This window comes from Solea senegalensis, linkage group LG9 (assembly GCF_019176455.1).
Source record: "Solea senegalensis isolate Sse05_10M linkage group LG9, IFAPA_SoseM_1, whole genome shotgun sequence".
Classification (NCBI taxonomy): domain Eukaryota; kingdom Metazoa; phylum Chordata; class Actinopteri; order Pleuronectiformes; family Soleidae; genus Solea; species Solea senegalensis.
The window spans coordinates 16,623,592-16,644,308 of NC_058029.1; the positions used below are offsets into that span (position 1 = coordinate 16,623,592).

The 20,717-nt window shown below is 42.5% G+C and overlaps 1 protein-coding gene across 6 annotated transcripts; it reads right to left on the reverse strand.

Annotated features, from left to right (window-relative positions):
- Positions 1-37: 37 nt before the first annotated feature.
- Positions 38-19,669, reverse strand: LOC122775054 (FH1/FH2 domain-containing protein 3-like). 6 transcript variants are annotated; one of them, XM_044034743.1, is made up of 23 exons: positions 19,422-19,668; positions 18,122-18,216; positions 17,379-17,522; positions 17,021-17,262; positions 15,713-15,820; positions 15,414-15,584; positions 14,300-14,362; positions 13,352-13,459; positions 13,053-13,187; positions 12,735-12,785; positions 12,161-12,351; positions 11,044-11,586; positions 10,039-10,961; positions 9,325-9,483; positions 8,469-8,651; positions 7,571-7,690; positions 6,650-6,811; positions 6,318-6,508; positions 6,036-6,228; positions 5,120-5,143; positions 4,482-4,659; positions 3,747-3,908; positions 38-2,573 (listed from the first exon to the last, which is right to left on the reverse strand). In XM_044034743.1, the coding sequence occupies exons 2-23, from the start codon at positions 18,191-18,193 to the stop codon at positions 2,491-2,493; spliced, it is 4,206 nt and encodes a 1,401-aa protein (XP_043890678.1). In that variant the 5' UTR covers positions 18,194-18,216; positions 19,422-19,668; the 3' UTR covers positions 38-2,490. The 6 variants fall into 6 exon arrangements, with proteins under 6 accessions (XP_043890678.1, XP_043890680.1, XP_043890677.1 ...); XM_044034745.1 differs by lacking the exon at positions 15,414-15,584 and having other exon boundaries at positions 38-2,600; positions 19,422-19,669; XM_044034742.1 differs by lacking the exon at positions 5,120-5,143 and having other exon boundaries at positions 38-2,600; positions 19,422-19,669.
- Positions 19,670-20,717: the final 1,048 nt, after the last annotated feature.

Here is a 20,717-nt window from a genome sequence, read left to right on the forward strand (position 1 = left end):
AACAACTGGAGAACAATTAAAAGAGACGGACAAAGGATGCTTTATCAAGCCTTTTTATTGTAGTTGTTACATAGTTTTTGCTGTGGACACAGATGCAATAGAAGCCTTGGTTGTATAGCGCTTGTATCCAAGCTCCACAGTGATGTAATGGCAACGGCAGCAATGTGTGTGGCGGGGCTAACGTTACATGAATAGAATGAAATGAGTGCAATGCAATAAAAAAAAAAGGCTTCTACGAGATTCCACAGGAGTAGCTGGTAAAAACATAAAACCTACACCTCAACCTACAACCAAAGTTAATCTCCCTTTATATCGAGCAGAAGTGACGCTTTTTTTTTTATTTTAATAAACCATGCATGGCCTGGTTTGCTTAAATTATATTTAGAATAATACTGCGTTTAGTCTATAATACACTATTCTACACATGGAGCAAAAACATTAAAAACCAAAAAAAACAGAAGAACATAGACATTATCAGGACATGTACATTATTTTACAGCGTTCTCCCATATTACTTTACACGTTCTACTGTGTTGTGTTCCTAGACAAAAGTCAGTACAATCTGGCAAACATAATGAGCTCCTCTCTCGTCACTTCAGTTCTTAGTTGCATGCTACACATCGTGTCTAAGGTGCTGAATAGTTTTCAGTAAAAAGAAACACAAAACAAAACAAAAAACGCATTGCTGGTGTGGTTTTATGTAGTTTGAGCGTGTGATGCGCCAGATTCCTGTCTCTCAATGGCTATGTTTCCATCACAGTGAAGATTTACAATAGGATAGAATGACTTGCAACTCACAAACTGTTGTTCTGGTGAAGCCAGGGTCATAACAGTTGAACCAAAACAAGCACAATGAGCTCACCGAAAGTTCAAGAACATACTCCCATTCTAAAAGGTTGAGTTACTGCAGGCTCCTTATTGTCGATTTCAATACGGACTAACATGTTTTTATTATATTGATAAATCATGGAGATGTTACCGCTTGTGTAGCCTCTGACGTTTACATTCATAATTCAATAATGAAAGAACACTCTCCATGTCCTGTAACTGTGATCTCCAGTGATGCCAGTCCAATGACACATCACATTATGGCTGACTCTACTTTTTTTTTATTTTGCATTTTACCGAGAACTTGACATGAGTGGATTAACAAATTGCCCGTGTTCTACAGTTCGGCCACAGGATACAACTAATGTGCATAACCATCCCTAAGTTGTCATAAATACTTTAAAAGCTATCTTCATAAACTATTTGATCCAAACGATAAATCACTGGAAGTAAAATAAACAACCGGAATTCTTGCAAGGGCAAGTTTAAAAAACACTGGTTAAAAATAAATCACAGCTCATTGATGGTTGCAATATGATTGTTTCACCCCTCGCAGACTGCAGACTTTTTTATCATTATCATTATTATTATTATTATTATTATGTCCCTGAAAACGTCTTAATAAATAACGGTCTCTGAAAGGCACTCTGAAATGTGCAGCTCGTAAATCTTCTTGAAAGTAAAAACAGCGTACTGTAACTTCTGCAGGTTGCCGTCGCGCACAACCCAAAAAAAATCTCCCCCAACTGTTCAGTCCATGAGTGAGAAAAGGTCACGTGACGTAACTCGTCTGTGTTTGTTGAAGCTGGAAATGTTTACGTGGCGAGCATTGGTGCGAAACATGGGTTTCACTAGTAATTCAGTCCCTCGGATTAATTCCTCTGTACCCGGTAAACGATTTAGATCAGACTTTAAAAACTGCTACTGTAGTTGTGAGTTGCTGGTAAAACTGTCGAGTAAAGTTTTAGATGCAGATGTCGGAGTGGTTCGTCAGTGTCAAGGTTTTCACATTCCATTGATACTTTCACATCCAGTGCAATTATATATATATATATATATATGTTTTTTTAATTATTATCATTTGAGCACCTTCTCGAGCAAAATGGAACAGAAACATACAACTACCACAGTAGTATAGAACAATAACTCTGCACAATGCCATCTATTCAATAGATGAAATGTCGTTTCAATTCAATATGATACGAAAGCTGCAAGTAGAGCCTGTACCACATGTTTAGCCCTCTTGATTCAGTCAAGGCCACTGAGATTGAAGCGCTCGCCCTGCTTACAATTCTGACGACTAAGGAGAATACACGTCACATTCAAAGGACGATGGTCAGCAAAGCCGAGTGGCTTGAATGCGTCGGTCGGTGTCAGCTCTCTGTGCCCCCGTAGTTCAGTTTGTGAATAAAATCTTGCTCAGCTTTTTTTTTTCTTTCTTTTTTTTTTTAATCCGCTCTCTTCAAGAAGCACTTCTGCGTCAAGCCTACGTCAACTAAAACGCATAAAAACGAGATGAACTCATCGAAAGCTGAAAGGGAGGGATGAGTGCCGAGTCAGATTGCAGTGGGGTCGCCGTGTTGGATGTAGGCAAAATGGAGGGGGGGCAGTAAAAAGGGGATTCCAGACGTCTTAAATGTCCCAACGGGATCCAGGCCCAGCTCATACCTGCATCTCTGTCCCACTGGAGAAGCCAAGAGCGCTGGCCTCCTCTGTGGTCAAACCATTCTTCAGTGTCCTCCTCACTGCACAGTCGGGAACAAAAATTAATCCTAAGTGAGGTGAGACACGTGTTAAAAACAACTTTTATTGTTGTGTAAGGGTGTGAGATGAGACGTTAGCACAGTTAATAACACAAGGAGACGTCAATGACAAAATATGTGAAAATACCCTTGAATTCATTCAGACTGCAGTATGTATGAGTAAGACACAGACAATATTGACGCTTTGGGCCAGTTTGTGATTATGACTGTGCGTCAACTACAACATCTGAAATGCTAAATGAAAAATTAAGTGTCTTATTCTGTGGGTTGTGAATTCTATATCAAGGTTATAATAGTTTGGGAATTTTTAATTAGTTATAGTTTTTTTAACGAGTTTGTTTCAATTAGTTTAATTTTTTGTAATATGGAGTATTTGCAAAAAAAGTCATAAGTATTGTGTCATAAAAACCCAGTTTTAAAAATGTATTGGGACAAATGAACAACCATCCCCGAGTCAAATATAACAGTCGACAAGAAATGAGCCTGAACATTAGCAAAATGCTGCTGAGTTAGTGTGAAAGGTAAAAATCTAACAGTCAACAGACTAAAGACACACATGAACATAACGTAAATAATGATAAATAACCCTCATGAGACACATCTACTAACACAACTAAATGTATGTTTAACTTGCACAGCCTTATGTCCCACATTTTAACAGAAACAAACTGAAAACATTTAATTATAAATGAAAATAAAACCTTTCAAAATTGCCGTCAAGAGAAAAAATAAATACACTTACCTAACCCATATGAACGCAAAAAGATTATGTATGAAATTAATTTACAAAGAGGAAAACTGGGCACAATTTGACTGTAAGTTTAGTTAGTTTTAGATTGTTTTATAAACATACACAGTTTCAGTTAGTTATCGATTTTTCTTTCATCTCTAGTTTTCATTAACTATAATAACCTTGTTCTATATACCAGCTTTACAGATGCATTACTGCCACCTTCAGGACTGGAGTGTGAAACAATAGATAAGGTGGGGAACATTATCTTGTGAAACATTATTCTTACTAGACATAAAACTTCGTCATACTTGCTAGATTCCGTGGCACAAACACTCTTCACACCTCCTTCTCACCTCTCATTTACACATACAGCTGATCGTACAACACACATTAATTGTCCAGTTGTGGACACGGAGACTCACGTGATTTTCGGTTGACGCGGGACCGTCTCCTCTCTCGAGGCTGTGTCCGCTGGCTGGGCCCCTGAGTGGCTGACCTGACGATCCTCTCCATGATCTCATCTGCTGTGTCATCCGCACAGGTCACCGGGTCACCACTGGCCGAGCACCACGGCGGAGCGCGCCCTGCACGACGGGGACGGGCACAAACAGAGACTCTTTGGACAAATGGCGACACAGTAACTCACGTTCACTTTATCCGTTTGGTTCTCATCAGCCACATTTCAACTGCGGTCTTGAAATACGGTTGCAGTGAAGCCTTACAACATGAGCACACTGATGTTACGCAGGTGTAATGTAGTAATGTTTAGTTAAAGGAGCGGGTCACAGTTTCCACGTTTCCTGTAGCACTACGCCGTCCAGTCTAGCTTGTGGCAAGCTGTCGTTTTTTTATATAGAACGGGGTAACCATGGAAACTTGCTTGAGTTTTTTTGAGGAAGTCCACCAGCTCCAGATCATGTACAAGTCAGCACTCAAATAAAAGAAGTGCTGACCTGATAAGAAACTGCTACTGGAATGGAAAATGGGAATGAGGACGTATGTGAGGAGCGCGATATGAGATGTGGAAAGTATGACCTTTTTCAGGTAGAATGAGGTCAAATGAGAGATGTGTGTGTTCCCTTTGTAGTCGTATTCACTACAAGAAAAGCAAATGTCTTGACGGCGCCGTAACCCGGTAACCTGTTTGAGAGACTGACCTCTGGCGCTGCCAGCTCTGGTGCGTGTTCTGAGGCCCGGCACTGTGGACGTGCTGCCCTCCCCGCACTGCAGGCTGCTCTTCAGAACGGCCTTCATGTTCTCATGTTCGGCTGCGTCTTCAGCATACTGGATACCCTGAGGCTGGCTTTCCTGTGGGGAGCTGCCAAATTTACCACTCTGCGGGGAAGGAGGGGAGGGAAACAGCATTAAAACAGCTGATATTTCATGAGTGGGAGAAGGGGAAACGCAACACCATGCTCTGCAAGACTTAGTATTTCAGGGGAACTCTTGAGTAAATGTCATCAAACACGTCGTAGCGACGTCAAGGCAGTGAACGGGCTACTGTTAAAATAGTTAGACATGTTAAGGTGTCTACTTAGCTATTTTTCTTGCTTGCAACAATGCAGACACGCCAGCTTCAGGCATTTAGCTGTGAGAAGTCCATTATTTTCGACAAGGAAGTTTCTCATCAACACCGTGAAACTTCCTCATTCACGTGGGATCACACACACACACACACACACACACACACACGAACAAACACAGAATCCTTCAGTCTTTCCACCGACCCGTCCTTTGTTAGTCCTCACAAACACACCAGTTATTGTTATACAACAAGTTCATGTCCCCCACCTACCTCACTGTCATCGTCATCCTCACTCTACAGGGATGAAGGAAGCGGACACAAATATGCCCCGTGAGTTGTGATGCAAATACACGTAAGTGACAGCATCTGATTTAAAAGCCGCGGACATCTTCATATACCGTGTTAGGAAATACATGGTTGTTTTGCTTTTACACTACAATAAAGACCTTTATTCCTGCATTTGATAAACAGGGACACTATCTTGTCTGAATCATACAGACTCACTGCAGTAAAGGTTGTGGGTGGAGGTTTGGACATTCTGGTCTACATGTGATCGCCAGTTTTCAGTGTTTCTCCTAAACAAAGCCAGTGATTGCAGCCTCATTGTAACAAAGATTACACGGCTGTATCTTATCATCTAACCCTGATGACAAGAAAAGAGAGTAGGTGTGTTTCACAAGATGCCTGAGCAGGATATCACGGCCAGAACAAAACACAAGCTATGGAACAACTGAACACCGCTGTAAGAATGTGTTCAGGGTGTGGGTCTTGTTATTTCTCCTTCAGGGATATCCAAAGGTTTTAATTTTCACACAGTGATTGAATTAGCATCCCTTTGAAGGCCGAGAGGCCCCCGCTGCAGAGTCCGGCTCTGAGAAGCCGACTCCTCGGGGGTTTAAGGGATTTTAATCACGCAGGGAGGTATTTGCTCTGGCCTTTCCTCGCCTGCTGCGGCTACAGAACGGGATACACTAAAAACAATTAAAGGAGTGTTTTTGCAGTAACCTATACATGCGAGTACTGGCAAACTGTGCTGATGTCACTGTAAATACACGCCTCGTCCAGTTTGGCGCTTTAACCAGATTACATAGCGTACAACCCGCGTTGAGGGAATTTGAGAAATACAAAAGATGTGGAAGTGGAGGACGACGACACGTGACTGTTGCTGGTGGTGAACACCACTTACATCTGTTATCATTTTCCCCCTGGTCTTGTTCCTCTCCCGGTGGTTGGCCCTCTTCTGTTTCTGCTGCAGCACGCGCTCTCTTGTCGTACGATACTCCAGGGCGAACTCACTCAGGATCTTGCTGAAGCGGTGAATGCTGACCTCCCGCACAGCGTATATCGGATGGCCCAGGAACAGCAGGAAGGCGTGAAACCTGCGAATGTGCAAAGAGACATGGCGTCACTGCACCGAACGAGAGTCAGGAACTAGAATAAACGGCATTAGATTTACAGCTGAACACACCTGTTGATAATCCGTCGATGTACGATCTTGAGGATAATGATCCTCTCGGCACAGTCTTTGAGGAAGTCGGACATCTTTTGTTTCAACGCTGGCTTCATCTCGTGCTTTGCTATGACTTTGAGGTGATCCCATGATGCTTTGCACCGTCGCTCCATCTGGGCCAAATTGTCTTGAAGCTGGTCAAAGTCCACCTGACGGCAACATCACAGCAAAGAATTCTGACTCACAGACTCTTTATCTGTCATCGCTGCTCCAAAAATGATGTGTATATATATATAAAATAACATTAAAACAAACATTAATGAGCTTCTGAGAAGTAAACACGGCTTCACCTTTGTCAAGCGGGTGATGGCTCCTATCTCAGAGTAGAGATCAGTGCTGTCTGGAAACTTCTCGACCACAAAGGAGCAGGTGTGGTGCAGCAGAGACTGCTTATGGACGGTGTCCTTCACTTCTGGCACTTTCTCCAAGTAGCTCAGCTCAAAGCCTTTAGCCTACAGATGCATGATTTACATCAGCGCACTCACAATGTGAAACAGAAACAACTGTCTGAAAGTAACTGAAAGTAAAAATACTCAAAGAACAAACTGCAGCGAATTTCCCTTTTGGCACAGCCTGAAATAAAAAGTGTGTAGATTAATTAGGCTGAGATTATCAGCACTATAATCTACTGCTCCGCTCACCACAGCAGAACATATCAGGAAAGATCACAATCCTAACGTGACCGCCCTTGTTCTCATGCCAGTTTCAAATGGCTTACTGCAAAAATATAAACGCAGCCATTATCTGCGGGAACTACTTGTTTTGATGTCGACGACTTATGTTTCCCTCTTTGCATGTTAAACTCTCCTATCCCAGATGTTCACTTGCAAGGCTGAAGTAAAAGCAGAGACCCCCTCCACCCCCCCCCAAACACAAAGTGAGACTATAAAAAGAAACCCGACGTGCGAGTTCACACGAGCGGCCAGACAAACACTTCCAGAGCAGACGGAGCCAGGTTCTGCAGAGACAAGCATTTCTTAACTGTAGAAGGACAGAGTTTCTGCCGCTGCAGACAAGTCCAGCAGCACATTCTTCCACACACAGAGTTCACTGTTGCCCTTGCCAAATAAATATGTTGGCAGTGGAGCATGGGGGGGGAGGAGCGTGGCAGGAAATGGAGGAAGAGCATGAAAGACACACAGAGAGGGAAAGTGGAAAAAAAGAAAAAGAGAGGACATTTTAAAGCCATATATGTCTGGAAGATTACTCACATTGGTGCCGTTGAGGAAATTGCCAATAGCCAGCAGTGTGGTCAAGATGTGGCGGAGTGTGCTGTTTTTCTCTAACTGGTCCATCCCTTCCTTCAGGTCCTGAAGAGGCTCTGCCACTTCCTAAAAAAAACAAACACGATACAGTCTGAGAGGACATCACCTGTCCCTGTCTGTCCCTGTCTGTCCCTGTCTGTGACAATACATTCTGCTCTTAATGATTAAGACTTTTAAAGCTTTTCAGAGAAGCCCAATTCAGTCACTTCGCTAAGTTTGATGAAACACAGGGAAACAAGAATGTCCACCATCACTGCAGTTTGCCCCCTGGTGGCCGCCTGCAGTGCCCCCTGGTGGCCGTGTTTAGACTAAATGGATTGTTGTTGGGCCAGATTTTTATTTATTGATGTCTCTCTAGATGTTCAGTAAACACATAAAGGACGGCAGCATTGAATGGATGAGAGATTAAATTAAAACGTTAAACTATTCAGCAATATTTCTTAAATGATTATAGTCGCTTTGTGGGCAGCTATATATACATAAATTAGTTTTTCTGATAAGTTACATTTGATGTTATTAATAATGGACTGAGACGATCCACTCCAACTACAAATCACACACCAGCACGACATGGCAGTGCCTGCGTCTGGTACATTTTGGATTCATTTTTGTACAGCGTGAGACATGTTGACCATATTTATATAAAGATAATGCTTAACGCTTCATGCTACACTTGCAGCTCGTTCCATCGAACCTCTTCTGTAACTCCTCAAATATGCACAATTCCCAATTCCTGTTTGTTGAATTCACAATATCATATAAATTGTAAGTTAATATGATAGCAGACACAACACAGAGTGTGATGTATCTGCTTGTGATTAGAGTGAACAGGAATGAGTCTGACCTTTTCAATAAGCTCATAATCCATCTTGAATGCCCACAGCTGCAGGCGAGCAGATAGCTCTGTGATGGAGGAGAGGATGAGAAGGAACTGTTCAGCGCTGCCCAGGGGAATATCAGGGTTGACCAGCTGAGCTTCCTGGATCCTCTGCTTCTCCTCCTCTGTGGGGATCATGGTCAGGATTTTCTAAGCCAAGAAATGTGAGGAGGGGGAAACAAAAGGAGTCGTCTCAAGTCTCAGGCATGTATTTTTTTCAGTATCTTTTACTCAATATGTTAGGGAATAAATGATGGTTATGGGGAGGGAACAAACCAACTACTACTGTCGCTAACTCTATCTCTGTTTGTCTAAGATGTTTCGCATGTTCCCCACAAACTTGCGTGACACCTGAACTTTCAACCTCAAATCTGTGTCAGGTTGAATATACCTCCTGAGACAAGACGTGGAGAGGAATACTCCTCTGCTGCAAATTCATTCATGGAGGAGCTGAAGGCTGCAGGTTATACATCACCAATGGGAATTGCAACAACAGCCGTTCTCTACAGAAGTCCTGCAAAAGGTCTCTAGCAGGGTTTTTAAAACAAGCTGAAATTTACACCACAGGTGATTGATCGCGACACAAACGCCCAGCCGTGCTGCAGCCAGAAACGCACGCGATAATGTCAACATCGTGGGCAGTCCCATGCAGATGAGCTAAACCTGGCATGTTTGGGGAAATCCACTGGTGTATTTTGGTGTGCTGCGTTACATATCATTCAAGAAAACCCAGTAAATCATGTTTTTATTGCAATAGAGAGCACTACACAGAACAACATAAAACCTAAGTGCCCTAAGAGAGAATCCCTTTAAAAATGCTTACCTCAATTCCCTCCTTGTTTAGTGCATACTCATCGAAGTTGAGAATAGCAGTCTTGATGGTGCGGGGAGGAGGTAAGACAGTCAAACCTATGTTAATGGCATTGCTTCGTTTTGAATCCAGGACTAAGATTTCTTGCCGTTTCCCATCGACGGCTGCTTTCTGTAACAAATGCAAAATACCACCTTGCTTTTAGACCCATGTATCGTGGAAGCGGTTCATGCTGGTTCAGTACAATGCAGACAGTATTACAATGCCCAGTGTTACAGCTGCTGGGTAGCTGTAACACTTTCTTTGCGCAGTGGCAGCAAAGAAAGGTATGCAGCAGAAACCAAGTTGTTAAAATCAAAAGGGTTTTTGGTCTTATGGTGAGCATGAAGTATGTCTTAGCCTGAGGGTGATGTCAGTGGAAAGCTTGTTAGAGTCATGCGACTTCTGAATATATCTTTTTTTTTTGTATATAAGTGGATATGATGGTTTAACTTTGATGCTACTATAAGATTTAGGGTGTGTATGTGTGTGTGAGTGTCTTCCAAAGAGTGATGTTGTTGGGTAAGGAGCTACTGAAAAGGATTTTGAAGGCCGGTTTTACTCAGTGAGACGCACAAAATGATCCTTTCACATAAAGTACAATGTCAGGTAGCAGGAGGTCCTGAGCTATAGAACAACCTGGTGTCTGAAAAAGCTTAATTTAATGCTACTGCAGTTGTTAGTTACCCTTGTGACAGGCAGCTCCTTGGATTTGGACTCAAACAGCTGCTCCAGCTTGGATGTGTCCAGTTTAATTGGCTCCAGTTTGGACCAGAGGGACTCCTTACAGAATTTATGGCTCTTGCACTGCCAGTCCACTGGACGCACCTCATTCCAGAAGAGACGGATGGTCTTCTTCTTCTTTTGGAAGAGAGGCACCTCCCCTCGAATGAGGTGAGGGGAGGGCGGAGGTATAGGGGGCATGAATGGTGGTGGCGGTGGCATCATTTTGCCAAGCATCGGAGGGGGCGGGGGGCACCCAAACAGTGGTGGGGGTGGCGGCAGGGCGGTGTTACACAGAAGAGGAGGAGGTGGTGGTGGTATCAGGTCACGTGATCCCATCATATTGTCCATATCTAAAATGTCCAAGTCATCATCGTCCCTCAGGTCCGTGAAGTCAATGTCTTTGATTCGCAGCTCCCTGGGTGAGGCCATGAGCTGATCCCAGATATAATCTGACTCTTTCTTAGGGGGTAAACCAGACGAGGCTGTGGTCGCTGATGATTTGTCAGTCTGCTGCTCTTTTGAGGCCTCCCCCTCGGGAGGAGAGGTCAAGCCTTTGACCAAATCTCCAAACTTCTCTGCCACCGCGCGGACACTGCCCTGGTTGTCCAGATGTCCCACCTCCATTTTTTTCACATTTTCTTCTCTGGCCTGTCTGTGAGCCTCCAGTGTGGAGATCCTGCTGGCCAAACTGGCCACAGACAAGTCACTGACCTCCGACTCCTTCTCACATTTACATGTTTCTTTCTCTGTTTCTCCGACACGCTCCTCGTCCTTGCTGGCTGTTGTCTGAGCATAGAGCATGTCCAGCATGAAGCGCTTGCTGTTCAGGATCTCGGTGCACTGGTCATTCACATCTGCGTCTTTAATGCACTGCGTCCACTGGCCTGTTGATATTGATATAGAAATAATTAGGATATAAAGAGAATAAAAACTGTTGATAAGAAGTTAAATGAACTACAATCTCACCTGCGTCAATGTCACCTGTGAGCTTCTCCTCCCGCTCCTCCCTCTCCAGTGTGCTACTCGTAGAGGAGATGCTAGACGCAGAGCAGTTGTCCTTTTCATTCACTTCCTCATTCTGTCTCTCCTTCTCACTCAGCATTACACTGTCATCCGTGTCTCTTTCTGCTGTCTGCTCCCTCTCGCACTCCTCCTCCTCCTCCTCCAGCTCTACATCTACCTCTACATCATGCTCTACCACCTCTTCGACATTAGGCCCCTCCACTTCCTCTACCTGCTCTTCGTCCACTGCCTCATCCCTGCACTCTTCCTCCTGCTCTTGTCTTTCTTCTTTCTCCATTCCTGACTGTTCATCTGACTCGTGCTCTGTCACGACATTCTGATGAGACTCAGCAACATGTTCTGTCTCGGCATGCGACTCTGTCTCAGTCTGCTGCTGTTCAGGCTCAGAGGGAGGTGTGGGGGCAGATGCGGATACTGTTAATTCTGGCGCTGGACTTTTGTTTCTGGTTTGTGGGTCAAGGTTTGGCTCTGAGACGTGTTCTGTTCCTGGAAGAGAAATCAAAACAATGCACAAAAATGTGACTTTAAATACTTCAGTTATGGGCCTGTTATAGGATCTGATAGTGTTCAGAAACATTGTTGTTTATAGTTGAAACAACTTTGAATTGCTTCCTGACATATCGTTAATGAGAGAATGTCGTGATTTAACACACATTTTCAGAGTGCAGATACTTGAAGCCGTCCTAAAGTCATTATATGAGTCATTAGCATACAGCACATATGTGAAAACCTCAAAAAAAGAAATAAATAAGGAAGTCTACTTTGGAAAAATAATAAACTATTTTGATGTTTTTCATCATTTCACCACAGGAAATCACTGAAGCTGTTCAATCAGAACCTCATCACAGACTTTTGTTTTTGCAAAAAAAATAAAAAATTGAAAGCACTTCCAAAAAATATTGACTTTTTCATGTGGTCTGCTATTTAGTAGTGTGTAATACTTACAGTAACTAATAGCCAGAAGCCAAACATGCTGTTCTCTCATGAATACAGCTAAGTAAAGTCATTTCAGTGTTTTTTTTTCATTTGTTTGTTTGATGATGAAAAAAACTTTGCTTACTCGATGTTTGTTGTGCAGCATTAACAGTGTTTTCCTGTAAGGTGATGGGTGAAGGTGTGGCACAGCGTGACGCTGCGCGGCTGGCGGGGTTGGAACTCAAACACAACGTAATTTCTGTCCGTCCTCTTGTTGGCATTCTGGGTCGCTCGCGCTCAAATTCCTCTGCGGCGAGTCTCTCCACAGCCTTGTACCTGCAAAAACACGACATGTATGCTGAAACTTACGATGAAGGCTGCTGAAATCTCAATTTAGCCATTTAGTTATTGTGTTGAGATAAGATGGAAACATAGCACTGCTGTTTGGCTTTATTTTCTCAAAGAAACGGGTTTACATCGTATACAGAGAGATAACCACAACACATCCATGGAAAAACACAATTACACACTTGTCCTGTTAACATTTGGACGTCTTCATGGTGAGCGGTCCTAAAGGGGCCCTAACTATAATTCAGTCTGAGGCTGGGTGAAACTTACTGTACATCTGCTATGAATTTCAGAAAGTGCCATTGCTTTTTGATCCACATTCACACACTGCCGCGCTAATATGACTCAACGAAACCATAAAATAAACTCACCTTTCCTCCCGCGCTTGTCTTGCTTCTTCCCTTTTGTCCACATAATCGCGACTGAAACAGAAAAACAAAAGCAGGGACAAGAAAAACAAATGATCAAGAGACAATTACAGGCTGAAAACAGACAATAATTACTCAACTGGAACTTATATAGTAAATGCAAAAAAACAACATACAAGTATAGTACAGTATATAATATACTGTCCTCCTGCCAGCTTTTATTTTACCTATGGAAAAGTTAGAAGTCAAGACTGTACCTCTATTGTCTCTATTGTCACAATTGCAATCTACTAAAGTCATGGAGTGCTTTTTCAGACTCACTTGAACCGATTCCTCTCTTCTCTTTCGATTCTCTGCAGACGCTCCTCTCGTTCCAGGCGCCTCCGCTCTCTCTCTGCAGCCAGTGATTCTTGATGCTGTCTGTACGATGAAGTGAGCAAGCCCCCTAAAGTGGGTCTGCACGCCAAGGAGAGGGATGATTAAAAGTGATTACAACGTTAAGTGATATTTTTATTCAAAGCACAATAAACATAATCCTTGGCATTGGGATGACATGAGTTCATCAAACATCTTCAAGATGTGTATTTGTTCTTCAGCTGTGGCTAAGTCGACGTGCTGACCTGTCTGGTTGGGAGTCTGGTGTGGAGGCTGCTGAACTGGGGAAGCGATGAATGGGTGATGTAGGAGCCTGGTGTCTGCCAGGGTACACAGTGCCATTGGCACTGATCCTGTTAAAAGAAAAAATTGTTTCTTTTTATAATACATAGTACCACTGAAGACACTGAAGACAGCACTTTAAGAATCAGTGATGTGAATTCCAATGTCCTATATATATATATATATATATACATATGTACAGTATATATATATATATATATACACATATATATAGTTCAGAACATTATTTACTGCATTTTGTAATTTGAAAAAAGAGCATTACCACATGAGATGCAATCAAAAATATTAACCACATGTGTATGTGTTGCAATTTAAACTGCCATAGGACATAGAACAATCAACAAAAGAACAATTAAATTGGAGCTTTTGAAATTTGCATTGCTTCAAATTCCACTTTACATTTTTTAATGATTAATTGTTCAAAAGCTACTGATTTTTTTTAACCATTTTATATCATTTTCACCTCAGAACCATCCATCCATCATGGATAGTATATATAGTATAGTATCTTCTACCGCTTTATCCTCCACATGAGGGTCGCGGGGGGAGCCAATCCCAGCTGACATAGGGCAAAAGGTGGGGTACACCCAGAACAGGTCGTCAGTCCATCACAGGGCCACAAACAACCATCCAATCTCACAATCACACCTGATTGTCCAATTTACCTAATCCCCAAATCTGCATGCTTTTAGACTGCGGGGAGAAACCGGAGGACCCGGAGAAAACCCACACACACACACACACACACACAGGGGGAGAACATGCAAACCCTTATTCTGAAAGGGTCGTGAACCCCGGAGCAGCTAACCACTACAGCAGCTGTGTGGCCCCACCTCAGAACCGTCATGCATAATGTGCAGACATGTGACCTGTTCACCCTCTTGCCTTACCTTTCAGACCAGCAAGGCTTTCTAGCTGTGTAACGTGTGGGAGGGTTGTTTGTTTCTGTCGAACTGAAGATGGAGGTAAGAGAGGAAAAGAGAGCTACAGTCAGGTCAGACACTCCAAAGATGTAAATCATAAAATGTTAGTCACACAGGCAGAGTGAGACAGCAGTTGCAGGTCGAAGGGCCACAAGACTACACGATGATGAAAGGGCAGAAACTATTTCTGTTTGTCCTGTTTATTCAGTGCACTGTTTAGAACGCAGTAAAACTGCTGTCATCTAAATAAATACGACTCATTTTGGTATCTTTAACAAGATCGTGTTGTATTTTCCACTGCGGAGAAAACAAAATAATTTCTGCTTTAACGGCGTCAGGGAGGGATGCATGCTGAGGAACTATTGCTGCGACAGAGCTCTGCTGTAACAAGCGAAACGTCTGACTCATGCAGATACTTTCAATTCTTCAATGCTTCAGATTAATTTATCGACTTGTCTCGCATTCATTTTGATGTGGAGCCACAACAGAAGAGAGATGAGCTGCACATGGCTGTGAAATAATTATTTCCAGCAACCAAGAAAAGGAAGTTATTATGACCTTCCTTCCTCTGGTAGAGAAAATGTTTGTCGATGACAGATGAGGCATAAATCACATGTAAATACAGGCTACTAGGATCAGGGAAACATTTTTGAAAGAGGAAAAACGCAGAGAGGAACAAAAGCCAAAGCATGTCAACCAAAAAACAAGCGTGAATGTGATGTCATTTTGAAGAGAAATAGTATTACTCAAATACTTTTGCAGTATTCATTTACCTATTTTTACACTTGTGTATGTGTATGTGAAGTTACAGCAAGTTACATAAAGATGCATACACCAGTGAGATATAATGGCCACACAAGATGAAGCTGTAGTGCCTTTTCTCTGTCCTTCCATGTCTCGTTCTCTGACAATTCAATATACACCTGGCTCTGGTTCAAGTCAGCGGATGGAGGGGTCGATGGAAGGGAGGGAGGGGTGGGGGGGGGGGGGGGGTGAGATTTGTGGAGACTGACATTGAGGGTGTGCAGTGAGAGTCGGGCATTCTACTCAGAACAGGGTGGTGGCAGGGAGAGGAACACACCAAGGACTAAAGGTCCCCTTTTCAGGTGCGACGGACACAGGAGAAGATGTCCTGGTCTTGACGCTGACATATTCTCTCTGCCCTTCAGGGTCACTGGCTTTAGGAAGGATGTTGGCCATACACTTTAAGCTCAAGCACATACTAGGAGTGTCTGCTACAGCTGGAGCCACACTAGGATGACAAAAAAGAGGAGGAGTCTAAATGGGTAGAGGAAAGGGTCAATACTTGCAAAAAACTATGCAATTGTGAGGGGAATGAGAGATTGAGTCACTCGTAGGAAACCTGCTTGCCTAAAATACCTGCAAGCGCCCTGTCTAGAGGACTCAGTGACTGGATGACTTTCGTCATCTGCCTCCTCCTCCTCCTCCTCTCCCTCCTCCTCTGCTTCTTCCTCCTCGTCCTCTTCTCTGTGGTGAGAGGAGGGGTGGAGGGTGGAAAGGAGGACATGTAAAAATTGGACAACGTGAAGACACACAATAGAGGACGGTCCAGCAGAGACAACACACAAGAATGACATTTAAAAATATGCTTGTCAGAACAGAATTAGACACACAGTATTAGTGAGTGTATAGAACACTGGTAGAGTTTGACAGAAACTGTAATGCACAGGCAACAATTATCAGTCCAGTCTCTATAGCAGGACGTTAAATGTAAAAATAAGATTCAACTTAGAGCTGAGGGACGTATATCTTCTGTGTTTGAATATAATACATGAGTCTGCAGCCGGTTTGCTGTTTGGATCCCTCTTGGGTGTCTGGATTTCATTAACAACATGGAAAATGGTGAACTTCAAAGGCAGCTTGAATTTCCTGTGGTGGACTGAAAGAAGCTAGTCTGGGATCATATGACCTGCTGGATTGAATTTAAGCACACCTGAAGACCTGAGTGCTACCAGAAATATTAGAGGGCATGCTAGTTTGAAAATGAGCGTGAGATTAATGATCAGGCAATCTAGTATGTAGCACTGGGAAAGACAAACATCAATGTAATTCCCAATGTAAAAAAATATTTTATTGCTTTTTATGAGACAGACCAAGCTACTGTGTAATTAAACAAGATTTGGAGTAGCCACAATGGTTAGATGAATACAAAGCAGATGACAATGTGGAGTTTAAACTCTGAAGGAAGCATGTCATGAGACAGCAGATAGCTTCTATCAGTATGTTTACAGAAGCTTCCTATTTCCATCAATGACAGGGGAACGTCTTTGACAGTGGGGAAATGAATTCAAATGCCACTTTGCAGGAGCTGTCTCCGCTTTAAAATGGCTATATATATAATTAAATTCTCTGCTTTGGCTCTGGATGGAGAGGACACATTCCTCCAAGACTGAAACGTAATACAACACTTGCAGTCAAGCTGTTTCCTGTGAGTGAGTAATACTCCATGGAGCCAGGAATAATTTGGGATTCCTATTTAGTTGCAGTTATCTCTCAGGGTTCAAAATAAAAAGCACCCCTAGTGACTGAACTTTTTTATGCAGGGTCAAACCACGTTCAAGCAAAAAGCAAAGATTTAGTGTGTGTGTGTGTTAGTTTTGTTTTTTTTAATCATTCTTTTGAACATCTTCCACTTTTCTATTCCTCTCCGTCTTCCTCTAGCCTCACCTTTCACTGATGTCTTCAACCCCTTGACCATCAAAGGGCAGGAAGCTACTAGCATGAGTATGTGACCTGCTGGGAGATGCTGGGGCAGAAGAGTGGCTTCTGTTCTGGAGCGAATGTCTCCGACTGCGTCTTCTCTCCAGGCCCCGCCTTTCATTGGTGCCACCGACGCTAGCCCGTCGGCGATCCTTTCTGCTGCTGGGGGGAAGCTGTACTTCATCACCATCCTCATGGCGCAATGTCATCTGATAGGAGTCAACAAAGAGAAAGAGTAAATAAACTGTTTGTTGTCTATAGACAGGGGCATAGGCATTGACGCTTTTTTGTTATGTGATAATGTTTGCTAGTGCAGATTCCTGACTTCGTAGATGTTGAACTGTTCGACGAGGTCCAGGTCTGTGCCCTTCCTGTTCACGTGTCTCTGGGCCACGAATTCTATGCCCTGCTCCTCCAGACAGTCCACCATGTCATAGTAGGAGTCCTGGTCTGGGAGACCTGCCAGAGTCTGAACCACAACACATAAAACTGTATGTAAACACATTAAACTTTTGGCAAAGCAACTCCAACTCATCTGGAAGAAAAAGTACAAAAAGTATTGCAAATTTTCAGAGATTTAAGTAAAAGAAAATGCGAATTTATCTGTGTTTCCATTAGCTGCTGTAAAGAGAATATTGGGAGTTAGTTCACTGAGCTAAGCAGAAGGTGGCGCCAAAGTCATTGTCACCACAGAAGGATTAAAAGGCTCAACTTGATGAAGTGAATGAAAAAGCACCAACAGCTGTTGATTATATGGACGCGTTTCATTGTGGCATCGTAGTAATATTTGCTTCTTGCACTAAGTGGAGGAATATTGTAGTAATAGTGTAATATTGTATTTTCTCTCACATTCCTCCTCTCACCTGATGTAGCCGCCGTTTTTTCCAATATAGCGAAATGCAGAATCGATGGGGGACATTTCAGTCACATGATTTCCAAATGTTTCCATTGCACTTACTGACAACTCCAATTGAGTTTCCATTTAGGTGTTTCTATGTGCAAAAAGACACCGTATGATTTGGATGCACCAGTGATGTAGGCAGTGCTCACCAAACAGAATTGGCTCACCTTATTGATGAGTGTCATCGCGTATACCAGCAGCTCTGTGTCCACTCCATCCTTCTCATCAAGGATCTCCATGAGATTTGACCACGGTTTTGCCTCTGCAGAAGCACAAAACGGACACTGTTGGACACCAAATAACAAAACAAAAAGACTCTAACGCAACATGGCAGGAAAGCTGCTGAAACCTTTCCATTCCACCACTGCGTGGCAATAAAAATCAAAAGCTGTTAAGTCATCTCGTGGCTCCCTTCAGAGCAAAGAAGTCATGTTCTAAGTCTAAGTCATGGTGTTTTACGTCTAGAAAAGGGACAGCTGAATAACAGCAGCACTGAGAATGTAGGATCTCTGTGCCTCAACCATGAGGGTCAAGACCATCCACTTCTCATCAGGAGTCCGGGGATCAGGTTTAGTCTTCTTATGCAACAGCAGAAGTGACGGGGACAAGACACAACAAAGACAGAGGGATACCTGACCCCTCCACACTGATGCTCAATCTCCCCCAGTTTCAGGCCACAGTGCAATGTGGAGCCTACAGAGCAGCAGGTAACTGAGCCTCACTGCAGGTGGGAGTCACAGTCTGTCTCAATAAGCCTTGTTCTTGTCGGCTCTTTCTTTTGGCGAAGGAGCTGCTCAGGACAACTGATCTGGCTACTGTGTAACAGTAGTAATCTGTGATCGGGTGGACAGCAGTACTGCCACCATGGTAGGCTTTATCAGTGGGAGCAGCCACTTTAAAAGAGGATATTCGAACAAGCCTGATGCAGCACAGCATCTCATCTTGAGAAACAGTGTCTCATATAGTGCTTTATGTTGTTGTTATTCTGCCTCTGTTTGGCCTTTGGTCTTTGTGCCTTCTCATTTTACCAGCTTAATGTTGCTGTTGTCTCTTTCTGTTTTGACATAAAACAAAAACCTTCCTGGTCGCTGCGTGACTAAACACCACGAGACTGAGCAATACACAGAGAGAGCTGTATGGAGCTGATCAGCATTTTGTAAAGTCATTTGACAGTGGTTCGAATGTAATGGACATTTGGTTGTATTTAAAAGTAATGCACTGTAGTTTTAAGTGGAAAACGAACACTTAGATAAATGTACTTGCATGATTAAGTGGGTCTATCTGTTAATAATTCAATGGAATGAGTAGTAGCACCATGAATAATGTAGAGAACGTATGTAGAGAATGTATGCCTAACATTTCCTATTTAAATCATTTTAACGAGTTTCAACTGACAGTGTGTCACTGATTTTGATGATGTGCTATAAGTATAAACCGTACTGTTGGATGGTTAGCCTGGGCTCTTACCTCTCTTGCCATCCACAACGTTAACAGCTTTTATGAGCAGGGCGGCGTTGGACTCCGTGTACTCCACAAACACCAGCAGCAGCTTTAGTGCCGTCTTCACCACCAAACGGAACTACACAAAAAAGAAAAACACAACGTTGATACGAAAGTGCAGAGCATAAGTGGCCTCCAGACGCACGTGTAAAACAGAAATCGACTTCTTTTTTCTTTTTTTTCAGTTAACTCTTAAACAGTCCACATACTGAATGAGATTATGCAGAACTGTCTTAGAGAAGCTTTTCCTGACTAAACAGTGTGGGGAACTTTGATAAGAGCATTGTTTTGACACTGACATCAGCAGAACATACTGTAAAATTAAATTACTACCAAATGCTGGCAGTGTGTAAAAATCAACATCATTAAAAAGATGACAAACTCATCAGCATTAATGAACTAGAAAATTCTGTGGTGAAATTTTGAGCGTGCCTGCTGTTCTTGCTGCCGATGTCCTCGGGTGCAGGACTTGTGCTGGTAAAGGAGTAACATTTGGGTGGATTGAACCTTTAAAACTTGAAGTATTTAGACAAAGTGGTATTTTGGTGGAATCACCCTTTAAAAGAGACTGACTCTTAAGCTGTGTGTGTATGTGGAAATTATTCGCAGTTTTTTGCATTTTTTATCACCATGGTTGCTCAAAAGCTTAGAAGAGTTAAAGCCAGCCATTCTCGATCAAACCACACGTTTTGATAAAGGATGTGTGGGAGTTTTCTCAAAACTGTCAAACTATGACATTTTTGTCAAATTTTGGACAACAAATTGAACTATAACTTTTTTTGTCAAATTTTGGACGACATGCTATAGTATGACTTTTTTGTCAAATATTGGACGACATGCTATAGTATGTATGACTTTTTTGTCAAAATATGGACGAAATGCTAACCTATGACTATTTTGTCAAATTTTGGACGACATGCTATAGTATGACTTTTTAGTAAAATTTTGGACAACATGCTAAAGTATGACTTTTTTGTCAATTTTTGGATGACATGCTATAGTTTGACTTTTGTCAAAATATGGACGATATGCTAACCTATGACTTTTTTGTCAAATTTTGGACGACATAGTAACCTATGACTTTTTTGTCAAATTTTGGAAGACATACTATAGTATGACATTTTTGTCAACATTTTAGACGACATGCTATAGTATGACTTTTTTGTCAAAATTTGGACGACATACTTTAGTATGACTTTTTCGTCAAATTTTGGACGACATGCTAACCTATGACTCTTTTGTCAAATTTTGGATGACATACTA